This window comes from Ambystoma mexicanum, chromosome 8, assembly GCF_040938575.1.
Source record: "Ambystoma mexicanum isolate Mex_15411 chromosome 8, UKY_AmexF1_1, whole genome shotgun sequence".
In the NCBI taxonomy this organism is placed as follows: domain Eukaryota; kingdom Metazoa; phylum Chordata; class Amphibia; order Caudata; family Ambystomatidae; genus Ambystoma; species Ambystoma mexicanum.
In genome coordinates this window covers 1,712,896,529-1,712,913,086 of record NC_090929.1, presented here as the reverse complement: position 1 = coordinate 1,712,913,086, position 16,558 = coordinate 1,712,896,529, and the positions used below count along the sequence as shown (strand labels likewise).

The 16,558-nt window shown below is 56.0% G+C and overlaps 1 protein-coding gene across 1 annotated transcript in view; it reads left to right on the top strand.

The window, feature by feature from the left end:
* Positions 1-205: 205 nt before the first annotated feature.
* Positions 206-16,558, top strand: part of CPXM2 (carboxypeptidase X, M14 family member 2) — a 597,080-nt gene continuing 580,727 nt past the window's right edge. Inside the window, exon 1 of the mRNA XM_069612029.1 lies at positions 206-3,776. Coding sequence (XP_069468130.1) covers positions 3,053-3,776 — 724 coding nt within the window. The 5' untranslated portion in view covers positions 206-3,052. The remainder of the gene's footprint in view (positions 3,777-16,558) is intronic.

The window sequence follows — 16,558 nt, the reverse complement described above, 5'->3', positions numbered from 1 at the left end:
TCAGAGTGGGGGTCACTGAGTGTGAGAACTGTGGTAAACAGGGCAGTGTGGGGTGGGCTGTCTGAATTGTGCGGGGTTGAGAATGAGGTCAGTGGGGAGTGTGGGAGGGGAGGTTTGGCAATGGGGGGTGAGGGAGTAGAAGGGGCCGGGCAGGAGGAACAGAGTGCCACTTTTTTCCCCACTTCGACCACTCCTTTTTCTCTGACCCTCGCTTTCCGCAGCTCCTATTTTCGGTTCCAAATCTTCTGCACTTCCACGCGGCTTGAATGGAACTATTAAGTATTTACACGCATTGGCCAAAGTGTTCCAGACTCTTCCCTTCTGCTCTCCTGATCCCCCTCACCCCTCCCCCTTTCTCATCTCTTCTCCCACTGCCCCCGCCCCCGCCCCTCGCAGCCTCCCTGGTCTCCACACTTCCACTTACTGCATCGGATGATTTAAAGTTTGGGAAGTTTGTCCAAAGCAGCAGCAGCGGATCCGGAGCCTCCCCTGACAGTGGATGTCTGTGCCTCTGCCCCCCCCCACCCTTCCCCCAACACCACCACAACAAGCACTCTCCCTCCCTCCCTCTCTCTGCAGATCTGTGGGCCAGCAGCATTCTTGCTCTCCCAGGCAGGCAGTCTCACTGCTCTAGCTCAAGAAGGCAGTCTCTCGTTATCGCAGCATCTCTTCTGTCCCAAGAGGGCACTCTCTGTTCTCTCACTGGAGGGAAAACTCTCCAGTATTCCAGCAGAGCGGGCTCTCTTCTGCGCCAGGTGGACAGTCTCTTGCATGCCAGGGCAGAGTTCTCTCCGCTGTCCCAGGAGGGCTGGCACGGCAACCGGATGCAGAAGCGCCCTGTCCACCTGCAGTCACGCTGAAGCAGCCGTCTCCAGGCGCCGCAGCAGTCTCTGATCCCTGGACACAGGCGCACTCTTCAACCACGGAAGCGCTCTCTTCTACTGCTAGAGGCCGGCGCTCCAGAGGAGGGCTGTTTGAACGCACACCTGCTCTCCGCTTTCAGGTGCCGTCTCTTTCTGGGGAGTCACAAGCAGTCTCGCATCCTCTGCACAGCCGTCCCCCACCCGGGCACCCACACATCCTTGGGAGCCCACCAATCACATGGTAGTTTCCTAAGGATTCTACGCACGTCTCTGGATTGCCCAACAGTGTCCCTCCGTGGATGTCTCTCTCTCTCTGTCATTGGAGTCCCAAGTAGTTGTAGACCTTGGATGCACCCAGCCGCCCCTCTCCTCGGATTTACCCAGATGTCTCTTCCTTTGGTTTTGCCCAGCTGTCTCTCTTCTAGGATGCGCCCAGCTGTCTCTGTCCTTGGATTTGCCCAGCTGTCTCTCTTCTAGGATATGCCCAGCTGTCTCTGTCCTGGGATTGATTGGGCTGTCTCTGCGTTGGATGTCACCTATCTTTGTCATTCAGGTTGCTTAGCAGTCTCTGCCGCTGGACTTCCTCTGCAGTCTATGCTCTTGTGTTTCTCCAGCGCCCTCTTACGGTGGGTGTCTCTTTTAGTTCTGTCACAGGATGTCCGCTGCAGCCTCTGTTCTGGAGTGTTCACAGCAGTCAGATTTGTGAAGAAGACTCTACCTTTGAATTTCCTCAGCAGTCTCTGATTTTGGATTTCTCCAGCGGTCTCTGCTTTTCAATTTCTCTGGTGGTCTCTGGTTTTGGATTTCTCTGGTGGTCTCTGATTTTGGATTTCCCCAGCTGTCTTTGATTTTGGATTTCTCCAACAGTCTCTGATTTTGGATTTATCCAGCGGTCTCTGATTTTGGATTTCTCCAGTGGTCTCTGATTTTACAATTCTACAACCGTTGCTGGTTTTGGATTTCTCAAGCCGTCTCTGATTTTGGATATCTCCAGCAGTCTCTGATTTTGGATTTCTCCAGCGGTCTCTGATTTTGGATTTCTCCAGTGGTCTCTGATTTTGGCTTTCTCCAGCAGTCTCTGATTTTGGATTTCTCCAGCGGTCTCTGATTTTGGATTTCTCCAGCGGTCTCTGATTTTGGATTTCTCCAGCAGTCTCTGATTTTGGATTTCTCCAGCGGTCTCTGATTTTGGATTTCTCCAGCCATTTCTGATGTTGGCTTTCTCCAGCGGTCTCTGATTTTGGATGTCTTCGCCAGTTTAGGGTTTGGAATTTGTTCATGAGTCTTTTCACATGCGGCTCTGCACCTCGGCCTTGGCGTGGATTCCTCCAGCCGTCTCTCACCCTTGCTCCATTGCCTGGATGTCTCAAGCCCCTCTTTCTTGGATTGCCAGCATCGAGGAGCTGTCTCTCGGCATCCATTGGAAGAAGACCTAAATTCTCTTTTGGGCCCATGGAGTGAGGCCTCTCTAGTGGGAGTGCACGCGCAGCGGTCCCTTTGGGAACACTTGGCAGCTGTCAGTAGTCAGGAGGGCCCTGTAGGGGCCAGACCGTCTGGGGGTGCCTGTTGGGTCACATTCAGCAGTGACCTGTTGAGGTCGCAGTCTGGAGGGACCTTTTGGGGGCTACACAAGCAGGAGTGCACTGTTGAGTCACAGTCAAAAGTGAACCTCTGGGGCCACAGTCAAGAGGGACCTGTTAGGGCCAGGCAGTCAGGGGGACCCTCTGGAAAGTCACAGTCGGGAGAGCTCTTTCAGGGGCTATAAAGGCAGGAGTACGTTGCTGGGTCACAGTCAGGAGTGGTTTGTGGAGGTCCCTTGGGGGGTCACAGTCAGGAGTGGTCTGTGGAGGTCCCTTGGGGGGTCACCCTCAGGAGTGGTCTGTGGAGGTCCCTTGGGGGGGGTCACAGTCAGGAGTGGCCTGTGGAGGTCTCACAGTCAGCAGGTCCCTTGGGGGGTCACAGTCAGGAGTGGCCTGTTGGGTCCACAGACAGAAGGGTTTTATTGGGGGATATAAAGACAGGAGTGTTGTGTTGAGGTCATAGTGAGGGGCCTATTAGGGGGTTGCACAGTCAGAAGGTCCCTCACACGCTCACACAGGAGTGCTGGGCTGGGATACTTTTCTAGCACTCAAGTGCCTCCCTCTAACTTCCAGGCGCTTCCCTTCCTAGGGACATCCGAGGCACTGAAGATGGGGAGCAGGGCTCTGGGAGAAGTGTTGGTGGTTTTGGGGGTTCTTGTTTCACCGTTGCTATTGCAGGGGGCCCAGCAGAGACCCCGCGTTGATGCACGTTACTACCCGCAGGCCCAGCTTTCCTCCCACCCGGACTCGGGGGACACAGGAGCAGAGCAAGGGGCGAGAGGGCGCCAGGAGTGGGATAGAAGACCAGGGGGATGGGAGAGAGGACACGACTATGAGGAGAGAGGGCCAGACTATGAGGAGAGAGGGCCAGAGGAAGAGGAGAGAGGGCCAGCCTATGAGGAGAGAGGGCCAGACTACGAGGAGAAAGGGCCAGAGGAAGAGGAGAGAGGACCAGACTATGAGGAGAGAGGGCCAGACTACGAGGAGAAAGGACCAGAGGAAGAGGAGAGAGGGCCAGACTATGAGGAGAGAGGGCCAGACTATGAGGAGAGAGGACCAGAGGAAGGAGAGAGAGGACCAGGCCATGAGGAGAGAGGACCAGACTATGAGGAGAGAGGACCACAGGAAGGGGAGAGGGGACACATCTATGGAAAGAGTGGACCAGAGGAGAGAGAGCGAGGGTCAGAATATGGGGCAAGGGGTCCAAAGAAGGGTGGCATCGGACGATCACCTGTCGAGGAACACTGGAACCCCACGCCCTCCAAGAAAGAGAAACCGAAGAAAGAGGGGAAGAATGACAAGAGGCCCCCCAAAGCGCAGCAGGAGAAGCCAGGTGAGCACCCACTGTTATCAGCCGGAGAGTGCATGCGTGTGCGAGGGGCAGGCTGGCAGGGATGCAGGGAGGGGGGGCAGAGGGGGTGATGCTTGTGAGATCGCCCAGCAGGCAGTGGGGTGTATGTTATTCAGATCACGTGTCCGCATAGTGTGCAGTGCAGCTGCAATTCATCAGTGGTCCTGCCTGGACCACTCGGGCGGAAACTCAATCCAGCCCAGGGTGGTTTCAGGCGCCTGGAACTTGCAAGCCTCCAAGTGATCCAAGGGTTCCGAAATACAGGGAGCCCGCGGAGGGACAGGCTGCCCAAGTACAGGGAGCCCGCGGAGGGACAGGCTGCCCAAATACAGACACCCCGCGGAGGGACAGGCTGCCCAAATATAGACACCCCGCGGAGGGACAGGCTTCCCAAATACAGAGACCTGGTGGAGGGACAGGCTGCCCCAATACAGGAACCCCGCAGAGGGACAGGCTGCGCAAATACAGGGACCCTGCTGAGGGACAGGCTGCCCAAATACAAAGACCCCCCAGAGGGACTGGCTGCTCAAATACAGGGACTGCGCAGAGGGACAGGCTTCCCAAATACAGGGAGCCCGCGGAGTGACAGGCTGCCCAAATACAGGGAGCCTGCAGAGGGACAGGCTGCCCAAATACAGGGACCCCGCGAAGGGACAGGCTGCCCAAATACAGGGACCCCGCGGAGGGACAGGCTTCCCAAATACAGAGACCCGGTGAAGGGACAGACTGCCCCAATACAGGGACCCCGCAGAGGGACAGGCTGCCCAAATACAGGGACCCTGTGGAGGGACAAGCTGCCCAAATACAGGGAGCCCGCAGAGGGACAGGCAGCCCAAATACAGGGACCACGAGGACGGACAGGCTTCCCAAATACAGGGACCGCGCTGATGGACAGACTGCCCAAATACAGGGAGCCCGCGGAGGCCAGGCTGCCCAAATACAGGGAGCCTGCAGAGGGACAGGCTGCCCAAATACAGGGACCCCGCGGAGGGACAGGCTGCCCAAATACAGGGACCCGGCAGAGGGACAGGCTGCCCAAATACAGGGACCCCGCGCAGGGACAGGCTGCCCAAATCCAGGGACCACACAGAGGGACAGGCTGCCCAAATACAGGGAGCCCGCGAACGGACAGGCTGCCCAAATAAAGGGACCCCACGGAGGGACAGACTGCCCAAATACAGACACCCCACGGAGGGACAGGCTACCCAAATACACGGACCCCGCAGAGGGACAGGCTGAGCAAATACAGGGACCCCGCGTAGGGACAGGCTTCCCAAATACAGAGACCCGGTGAAGGGACAGACTGCCCCAATAAAGGACCCCGCAGAGGGACAGGCTGCCCAAATACAGGGACCCTGTGGAGGGACAAGCTGCCCAAATACAGGGAGCCCGCAGAGGGACAGGCAGCCCAAATACAGGGACCACGAGGACGGACAGGCTTCCCAAATACAGGGACCGCGCTGATGGACAGACTGCCCAAATACAGGGAGCCCGCGGAGGCCAGGCTGCCCAAATACAGGGAGCCTGCAGAGGGACAGGCTGCCCAAATACAGGGACCCCGCGGAGGGACAGGCTGCCCAAATACAGGGACCCGGCAGAGGGACAGGCTGCCCAAATACAGGGACCCCGCGCAGGGACAGGCTGCCCAAATCCAGGGACCACACAGAGGGACAGGCTGCCCAAATACAGGGAGCCCGCGAACGGACAGGCTGCCCAAATAAAGGGACCCCACGGAGGGACAGACTGCCCAAATACAGACACCCCACGGAGGGACAGGCTACCCAAATACACGGACCCCGCAGAGGGACAGGCTGAGCAAATACAGGGACCCCGCGTAGGGACAGGCTTCCCAAATACAGAGACCCGGTGAAGGGACAGACTGCCCCAATACAGGGACCCCGCAGAGGGACAGGCTGCCCAAATACAGGGACCCTGTGGAGGGACAAGCTGCCCAAATACAGGGAGCCCGCAGAGGGACAGGCAGCCCAAATACAGGGACCACGAGGACGGACAGGCTTCCCAAATACAGGGACCGCGCTGATGGACAGACTGCCCAAATACAGGGACCCCGTGTAGGGACAGGCTTCCCAAATACAGATACCCAGCGGAGGGACAGGCTGCCCAAATACAGGGAGCCCACGGAGGAACAGGCTGCCCAAATAGAGGGACTGCGCGGAGGGACAGGCTGCCCAAATACAGGGACCCTGCAGAGGGATAGGCTGCCCAACTACAGGGAGCATGCGTGGGGACAGGCTGCCCAAATACAGGGACCGCGGAGGGACAGGCTGCACAAATACAATGACCCTGCGGAGGGACAAGCTGCCCAAATACAGGGACCCTGCGGAGGGACAGGCTGCCCAAATACAGGGACCCTGCAGAGGGATAAGCTGCCCAACTACAGTGAGCATGCGTGGGGACAGGCTGCCCAAATACAGGGACCCGCGGGGGGACAGGCTGCACAAATACAGGGACCCGCGGAGGGACAGGCTGCACAAATACAGGGACCCTGCAGAGGGACATGCTGCCCAAATACAGGGACCCTGCAGAGGGACAGGCTGCGCAAATACAGGGACCCCGCGGAGGGGCAGACTGCCCAAATACAGGGACCCCTCAGAGGAACAGGCTGCCTAAATACAGGGACCCTGAGGAGGGACTGACTGCCCAAATACAGGGACCCCGCAGAGCGACAGGCTGCCCAAATAAAAGGACCCTGTAGAGGGACAGGCTTCCCAAATACAGGGACCCTGCAAAGGGAAAGGCTGCCCAAATACAGGGACCCCACAGAGGGACAGGCTGCCCAAATACAGGGATCCTGCAGATGGAGAGGCTGTCCAAATACAGGGAGCCCACAGAGGGACAGGCTGCCCAAATACATGGACCGCACAGAGGGACAGGCTGCCCAAATACAGGGACCCCGCAGAGGGACAGGCTGCCCAAATACAGAGACCCCGTAGAGGGACAGGCTGCCCAAATACAGGGACACTGCAGAGGCACAGGCTGATCAAATACAGGGACCCCGTGTAGGGACAGGCTTCCCAAATGCAGAGACCTGGTGGAGGGACAGGCTCCCCAAATACAGGGACCCCCCAGAGAGACAGGCTGCCCAAATACAGGTACCCCGCAGAGGAACAGGCTGCCCTAATACAGGGACCCTGCGGAGGGACAGGCCGCCCAAATACAGGGAGCCCGCAGAGGGACAGGCTGCCCAAATACAGGGACCCTGCGGAGGGACAGGCTGCCCAAATACAGGGAGCCCACAGAGGGACAGGCTGCCCAAATACGGGGACCACACAGAGGGACAGGCTGCCCAAATACAGGGACCCCGCAGAGGGACAGGCTGCCCAAATACAGAGACCCCATAGAGGGACAGGCTGTCCAAATACAGGGACCCTGCAGAGGTACAGGCTGATCAAATACAGGGACCCTGCGTAGGGACAGGCTTCCCAAATGCAGAGACCTGGCGGAGAGAGAGGCTGCCCAAATACAAGGACCACCCAGAGGTACAGGCTGCCCAAATACAGGGACCCCGCAGAGGAACAGGCTGCCCAAATACAGGGACCCTGCGGAGGGACAGGCCGCCCAAATACAGGGAGCCCGCAGAGGGACAGGCTGCCCAAATACAGGGACCGCACAGAGGGACAGGCTGCCCAACTACAGGGAGCATGCGGGGGGACAGGCTGCCCAAATACAGGGACCCGCGGAGGGACAGGCTGCCCAAATACAGGCACCCCATGGAGGGACAGGCTGCCCAAACACAAAAACACTGCAGAGGGGCAGGCTGCCCAAATACAGGGACCCTGCAGAGGGACAGGCTGCCCAAATACAGGGACCCCACGGAGGGACAGACTGCCCAAATACAGGGACCCCTCAGAGGGACAGGCTGCCTAAATACAGGGACCCCGCGGAGGGACTGACTACCCAAATACAGGGACCCCGCAGAGCGACAGGCTGCCCAAATACAGGGACCCTGTAGAGGGACAGGCTGCCCAAATACAGGGATCCCACGGAGGGACAGGCTGCCCAAATACAGGGAGCCCACAGAGGGACAGGCTGCCCAAATACAGGGACCGCACAGAGGAACAGGCTGTCCAAATACAGGGACCCCGCAGAGGTACAGGCTGCCCAAATACAGAGACCCCGTAGAGGGACAGGCTGCCCAAATACAGGGACCCCGCAGAGGGACAGGCTGATCAAATACAGGGACCCCGCGTAGGGACAGGCTTCCAAAATGCAGAGACCTGGCGGAGGGACAGGCTGCCCAAATGCAAGGACCCCGCAGAGGGACAGGCTGCCCAAATACAGTGACCCAGTGGAGGGACAGGCTGCCCAAATACAGGGAGCCCACGGAGGGACAGGCGGCCCAAATACAGGGACCCCGCAGAGGGATAGGCTGCCCAAATACAGGGAGCCCGTGGAGGGACAGGCTGCCCAAATACAGGGACCCGCAGAGGGACAGGCTTCCCAAATACAGAGACCCCGCAGAGGGATAGGCTGCCCAAATACAGGGAGCCCACGGAGGGACAGGCTGCCCAAATACAGGGATCCTGTGGAGGGACAGGCAGCCCAAATACTGGGAGCATGTGGAGGGACAGGCTGCCCAAATACAGGAACCCTGCGGAGTGACAGACTGCCCAAATACAGGGACCCCGCAGAGGGACAAGCTGCCCAAATACAGGGAGCCCATGGAGGGACAGGCTGCCCAAATACAGGGACCCCACTGAGGGACAGCCTGGCCAAATACAAAGACCCTGCAGAGGGACAGGCTGCCCAAATATAGGGACCGTGCAGAGGGACAGGCTGCCCAAATACAGGGACCCTGCGGAGGGACAGACTGCCCAAATACAGGGACCCTGCAGAGGGACAGGCTGCCCAAATACAGGGACCCTGCTGAGGGACAGGCTGCCCAAATACAGTGACCCCGCAGAGGGACAGGCTGATCAAATACAGGGACCCTGCGTAGGGACAGGCTTCCCAAATGCAGAGACCCGGCGGAGGGACAGGCTGCCCAAATACAGGGACCCCGCGGCGGGACAGGCTGCCCAAATACAGGGACCCTGCAGAGGGACAGGCTTCCTAAATACAGGGAGCCCGTGGAGGGACAGGCTGCCCAAATACAGGGACCCCGCAGAGGGACAGGCTGCCCAAATACAGGGAGCCCATGGAGGGACAGGCTGCCCAAATACAGGGACCCTGCAGAGGGACAGGCTTCCCAAATACAGGGACCCCACAGAGGGATAGGCTGCCCAAATACAGGGAGCCCATGGAGGGACAGGCTGCCCAAATACAGGGATCCTGTGGAGGGACAGGCTGCCCAAATACAGGGAGCACGTGGAGGGACAGGCCACCCAAATACAGGGACCCTGCAGAGGGACAGGATGCCCAAATACAGGGACCCCGCAGAGGGACAGGCTGCCCAAGTACAGGGAGCCCATGGAGGGATAGGCTGCCCAAATACAGGGACCCCACGGAGGGACACGCTGCCCAAATACAGGTACCCTGCAGGGGGACAGGCTGCCCAAATACAGGGACCCTGCGGAGGGACAGACTGCCCAAATACAGGGACCCCTCAGAGGGACAGGCTGCCCAAATACAGGGACCCCGTAGAGGGACAGGCTTCCCAAATACAGGGACCCTGCAGAGAGACAGGCTGCCCAAATTCAAGGACCCCCCAGAGGGACAGGCTGCCCAAATACAGGGACCCCACAGAGGAACAGGCTGCCCAAATACAGGGACCCCGCAGAGGGACAGGCTGCCCAAATACAGGGAGCCCATGGAGGGATAGGCTGCCCAAATACAGGGACCCCACAGAGGGACACGCTGCCCAAATACAGGGACCCTGCAGAGGGACAGGCTGCCCAAATAAACGGACCCCGCGGACGGACAGACTGCCCAAATACAGGGACCCCTCAGAGGGACAGGCTGCCCAAATACAGGGACCCTGTAGAGGGACAGGCTTCCCAAATACAGGGACCCTACAGAGAGACAGGCTGCCCAAATTCAAGGACCCCCAGAAGGACAGGCTGCCCAAATACAGGGACCACGCAGAGGAACAGGCTGCCCAAATACAGGGACCCTGCGGAGGGACAGGCCGCCCAAATACAGGGAGCCCGCAGAGGGACAGGCTGCCCAAATACAGGGACCCTGCAGAGGGACAGGCTGCCCAAATACAGGGACTGCGCAGAGGGACAGGCTGCCCAAATACAGGGAGCATGCGGGGGGACAGGCTGCCCAAATACAGGGACCCCGCGGAGGGACAGGCTGCTCAAATACAGAGACCCCGTGGAGGGACAGGCTGCCCAAATACAGGGACCCCGCGGAGGGACAGGCTGATCAAATACAGGACCCCGCGTAGGGACAGGCTTCCCAAATACAGAGACCCGGCGGAGGGACAGGCTGCCCAAATACAGGGACCCCGCGGAGGGACAGGCTGCCCAAATACAGCGACCCCGTGGAGGGACAGGCTGCCCAAATATAGGGAGCCCGCAGAGGGACAGGCTGCCCAAATTCAGGGACCGCACGGATGGACACACTGCCCAAATACAGGGACCGCGCAGAGGGACAGACTGCCCAAATACAGGGACCCCATGTAGGGACAGGCTTCCCAAATACAGAGACCCAGCGGAGGGACAGGCTGCCCAAATACAGGGACCCCGCGGAGGGACAGGAAGCCCAAATACAGGGACCCCGCGGAGGGACAGGAAGCCCAAATACAGGGACCCCACGGAGGGACAAGCTGCCCAAATACAGGGTTCCTGCGGAGGGACAGGCTGCCCAAATACAGGGAGACAACGGAGGGACAGGCAGCCCAAAAACAGGGACCGCGCGGACGGACAGGCTGCCCAAATACGGGGACCGCGTGGAGGGACAGACTGCCCAAATACCGGGACCCTGCAGAGGGACAAGCTGCCCAAATACAGGGACCCTGCAGAGGGACAGGCTGCCAAAATACATGGACCCCACGGAGGGACAGGCTGCCCAAATGCAGTGACCCTGCGGATGGACAGGCTGCCCAAATACAGGGACCCCACGGAGGGACAGGCTGCCCAAATACGGGGGCCCCACGGAGGGACAGGCTGCCCAAATACAGGGACTCCCCGGAGGGTCAGGCTGCCCAAATACAGGGACCCCATAGAGGGACAGGCTTCCCAAATACAGGGACCATGCAGGGGGACAGGCTGCCCAAATACAAGGACCCCACAGAGGGACAGGCTGCCCAAATACAGGTACCCCGCAGAGGGAGAGGCTGCCCAAATACAGGGCTGAGGGACAGGCTGCCCAAATACAGGGACCCCGCGGAGGAACATGCTGCCCAAATACAGAGACCCTGCAGGCTGCCCGGTAGGAAGATGGGCTCCTGCTGGTGATAGACATATGAACATTATAGAGGAGGTGGGAGTCCAGCATCCCACCCTTTCATGTACCCCTCCAAACCTCCCCGCACCAAATATTGCAGGATCATTCATTTCAAATGCCAAGTGCTTAGCCATGAATGAGCTTGGAGCCATGCGAGCTTGTGTAGGTGCTATAGAGAAAGTCAATATAATTCTATATGGACTGTATTTCACCAGGCAGGAGTGGGTCACAGCTTTAAGAATTCCTTCAAGGTGATTCCAAACGTGGAAGCCAAGGGGAATAAGCAGAGCATTGCAAAGGTGTTTGCCAGGGATCATAAACTATGTGCAAGTAAAGTGGACACGCTTGGATTTGAACCCATGTTTATTATTCCCACATTTGGCAATTTCAGGCATTCACCAACATGCAAGGCTTACTTTACCAGAGCTAAACCAGCCTTCTCTATTTAGTGAAACTGCTTCAAAAACAATGAACCACACAATAAATCGACCTGACAATGTATAGCCGTGGTTTATAGAAACATAATGTGCAAAATAACATCATTCGGTCGGAAAGGGCAAACGAGCAGAACAGAAACGGTTCTTTGGTAAAGTGATTGCAAGGAATACAGCAAAGAGTATGCGTTCAAAATGAAGTATGTCAGGCTCCACAAACCCAAGCCCAAGAACTAGGTGGAAAAAACACAACTACTTGTTGATATGATGTCTGAAGAGCAGTGTGTTTGTTCAGGCATATGCTTATATGTATATACCCCTCTCCCCACTTTACCCATGAAATACATAAAAGGTTCAGAATTGACCCTTCGTTGCACGGAACTAATGTACAGCAGTTGCATTGAGTCGCTTATGCACTCAATGCCTTAATTCCTTCCCATTGAAGATCAAAATGGTTGAAAAAATGCTTTTAAAACACCTTTTTATGTTATCACCGATGGAGGTGGCATTCCCAAAATACTGCCTCTGTTGGTGGTGCATATTTTAAATGGATGAATTTCCAGAAATACCACTGATGGAGGCGATAACGTTCCCCAGTCACCAGCAACAGAATCTCCATCCATCTGAATTCTTCTTCGAGAGGTGTCAGTACGGCTTCTCCCTTCAAGATGCATCGTGTCCCAGAGCATTTGCACAGGTGGCTGAATCAGAGAGGAGACAATGAGGGAAAACACGCCTCAGAGCCACAATACGCTGTAGGTTTCTACAGGTAGATTCAGCTGGAGTTCCAGGGCAGCCGCGTGGAACAGCAGGGAAGAGCGTAGGAGTAAAGTAGGACTCCCAGCCCTCTAGGATGGACTTGCAGTGGCAATGGTATCTAGGAGAGAGATAGAAAGCTCCGGCAAACAAAGCAGAGCACAGAAGCAAGTTGAAATGGGGATCTAGAGCAGCCCCGGAGCAGGAGCCCTAATGGATGTCAGAGCAACAAGTAAGCTGGCTTGTTGTCCCGTGCCGATCTAGTCTTCCCATGCTCCTGCATACTAGCATTGCTACTTGCTAGTAGACATGAAAGCAGGACTGATGCTGAAAACACGGCAGCCATCTTAACGTGGTGTATGTCCACGATGAATGCACGAGCTATGCAAGTTCCCTTCCCCTAGCTTTCTCTTGGCATGCCTCAATCGGGTTCACACTTGCCAGTTCCCAGTTCAATTGGTTTTCTCCAATGTGTCAAAGACCTTCGAGTGTACGAGGGGTTTTGCTCGACCCTCGTAAGACCACTTTGACACTTCGACTGGCCTCTCTTAGGGTCTCTTGGTTTTCATAGTTTTAACAAAACCACATGACCAAAAAAAGGCTTCAGTCAGAGTCCTTCTGAACCTTTTACTAGGGTTTCTTTAAAGTTCAATTACACAAGTCCTTTGTTCAACAAGGTTGCCATCTGCAACCTTGGGCCTAGCACAGTTTGGTTTTACTATGTGTATTCTCCGACTCACTGGCTGTGCTGAACTGTTGGAGTCTTTTGTCTCAGGATTCAAGGACGGCGCCATGGCAGCAAGCGCTTCTACCCACTTTGGCTATAAACTCAGGAGGGCCCCATGTGCCGTTGACACCTGTCACACCACACGCCAGCTGGACTTCCTGGTCTTATGATTTCCCTTTCAGAGGCTTTGTGGGTCTGAGTTGAAAAGTGCAAGGGCAGTTCCCCTTTCGTCGTCCCTTCAGGTCTCGCCGCCTTTCTCCTCCATTTGAAATGATGGTCGTTGTAGCTGTTTCTTTGTGCATACGGCCTTGCTCAAAGTGTGCTCTCGTGCTCTGCCTTTTATCCCTGTGGGGAAGGGAAAGGGCTGTCAGGTGTGCATAGTTTTTGTCAATAGCCAGCCTGGCTTTGCCTGACCCTTGTGTTTGGACATGTCAATGGCTCTGGTGTTTGTCCGTTGTCTGTCAAGGTATAGGAAAGTGTTCATGTTGGAAAAGTGTGTGGAAGAACTTCTGAAAACTCAATGGGGTAGAATGGGAAAAAGGTGTTATAGGGAAGGGGGGACCGCATCTTACCCATCAGCGTCCCACTTCCATCCCTGAGGACTCCCCATCCAGGTGATGCTCCCGCACCGGTCCACCCACAGGAACTGGATCCAATAGCGATGGCCGTGTCCTGGCCACCTGGATGACAGATCCCCGGGGACTAGTAAGTGAGACACCTTCATGTTTCTCACACCATCCACTCCTATGCACTGTAAATAATTTGTATATTCCTGTTACATGCCTGTATATTCTTGTATATTCCTTACTTTGTAACTAAGAAATTGCATATTCTTGTAAAGCGCCCAGATACCTGCGGGTTTGGTGCGCTCTATAAATAAATAAACAAACAATAAACAAACAAACCTTTCCTCCAAAACTCTGGGCATCCTGTGTCCTCTCAGTCATCTGCACCCCCCACCTCTTCTCTCACCTCCTTTGCCCCCCATACTCTTCTCTTTCTCCCTGATTGCACAAGATGAGATCTCTAGAGTGGTTCACTCTATGAAAAGCCTCCTCTAAACAGGTGCTCCCCTGCTCCTCTAGAACCATCAAGGACAACATTACCACTCTTAACCCAGCCTTCGCTGACCTCTGCAACCACTCATTTGTCATTGGCTCCTTCCCTCAACCCCTCCAACACTCTCTTCTGCACCCTCTCCTAAAAAAAGCCGTCTGCTGACCCTTCTTGCCCGGCTAACTATTGCCCTATCTCTATCACCCCTTTCTTGGCCAAAGTCATGCAGAAGTTGGTCTTCCCCCAACTGACCTTTCACGCCGAAATGGCTGGCTGCCTCCACGACCACCAGTCTGGTTTTAAGGCTGTCAGAGGCACAGAAACTGCTCTCCTGAACACCCGTGAACACCTACTTTGCAACCTGGATTCCAACACTCCATCTGTTCTGATCCTCCACGATCTCTCTTCCGCTTCTGACAGAGTCAACCACTCCATCCTCATAAACTGTCTCCATGATTCCATAGGCATCATGGACTGGGAACTGGCGTGGCTGACGTCCTACCTTTTGAACAGACCTTCCAAGTGCAAATGGGTCCTTTTCTTTACTCCACCCCACTCTCCAACTGTGGTGTCCCTCAGGGCTCTAGCCTATCGCCTTAGCTCTTCAACATCTACCTGGCCCCTCTGGCCCACCTGATCTCCACTTTCTCCTCACATTTCCAGTGTTACACAGACGGCACATGACTCTCTTTCAAGCTGCCCTCCTCTACCTGCTCCTCCATCTCCATCATACCTGACTGCCTGACTGCTATTCAGGCATGGTGCTCTGCCAATGCCAGTAAGACAAAGATCCTTTTCATTGGGATGCCTATTCCTTGCTCCCCCCACTCTCTGCCCAGACTACCTGGGTCTTCTCCCCTCACCCACTTGTGAGGTAAAAAAAACCTTGGAATCATCTTTGACTCCTCTCTCTCTTTCTCTCCACAGATCATGGACCTTGTCAAGAAGTCCAATTTTCAGTTGCATCTCCTCAGGGGCATTCTGCCTTTCCTCACCTTCCCCAGAAGCTCAACGTCTCTAGAGCCCTGTTTCTCTCTGGGCTTGACTACTGCAACAGCCTCTTCCTAAACCTGCCTCTTTCCACCCTTCGCCCCATTCAACTAATCCAGAATAGGACTGCAAGACTTGGCCTCAAGCCCAGGGACTGCATCTCTCCATCCCTAAAATCTCTCCACTGGCTCCTGGCGACTGCAAGGTTCAAATTAAAGACCCTTTGCACCATCCACAAGGCTGCCTGGGGCCTGGGACCTCTTTACATCCAGCTTTCCCTCGCCAGAGTCCTTTGGTCCTCTGGCTCCAACTCTCTGCAGGTCAAACGGTTCTCCAAGCAGAGAGTGGAAGGCAGATCCCTTTCCTCAGTCGGCTCCTCCCGCTGGAAGGCCCCCCCCCTCCTCAGATTTGATCCAGATCCTCTTAAGCTCCAGAAACTTCTCAACACTTTCCTTTTCTCCTCTTCATTCCCTATAAGATATGATATGATATTTTATTCATATTGCGCCCATAGACAAGTGTTTCAGGGCGCAACGAGGCAAGGGAAGGGTACAAGGGAGGAATAAAACAACAACCTTACTAGGCCCAGTGACATTGAGAACATGCATGTGCAAGGGAGGGAGAGGGAGGAAAGTGCACGGGGCAGGGGAGGAGTGGAAAGTGCTGAACATGTGATCAACGACAACAGGTAGTGTGACCAGCAGGTGGCAAGTGCAAGAATAAGGCGCAGGCAACGGGTGTCTAATAAGTGCAGGAAGAGGACTGTAGGGCTGCAGATACAGACCCAAGTGCAAGGGTTGCCAGGAGGCAGTGCGGGTGTGCAGCTGGGTGGGCAGGGATATGGGCCCGAAATCAGAGGGTAGCCAGGTGCCCCGGTGCCGAAACATACAAAGATCAGCAGGGGAGAGGAAGAGAGACGGCAGAAGCAAAGAGGATGGTCTTGAGGTGCTTCCGGAACTGAAGATGGTTCGCCTCAAGTTTCAGAGAGACAGGGAGGCTGTTCCAGAGGGAGGCCCCAACTGAAGAAAGAGATCTACCCCCAACTCGTTGCTTGGAGAAGTGACTGACACTGAGGAAGTTGGAGGTGGAGGAGCGAAGCTCTAGAGTAGGAAGGTATTTCTGAAGGGAGAGTTGAAGGTATTGCATACCCAGACCCCAGAAGGCCTTGTGGACAATGCAAAGGGTCTTGAACTTAATTCTTGTAGCCACTGGGAGCCAGTGAAGAGATATCAGGGCTGGAGAGATACGAATCCTGGGCTTGAGGCCACGGACAAATCTTTCAGTCCTGTTCTGGACGAGTTGCAGAGGGCAGAGAGTAGTAGCAGGCAGATTTAGGAAGAGGCCGGTGCAGTAGTCCAGCCTACAGAGAACCAGAGCTCTAGAGAAAGTGAGCTTCTGGGGGAAGGAGAGGAAAGGAAGAATACCTCTGAGGAGGACCAGTTGGTAGT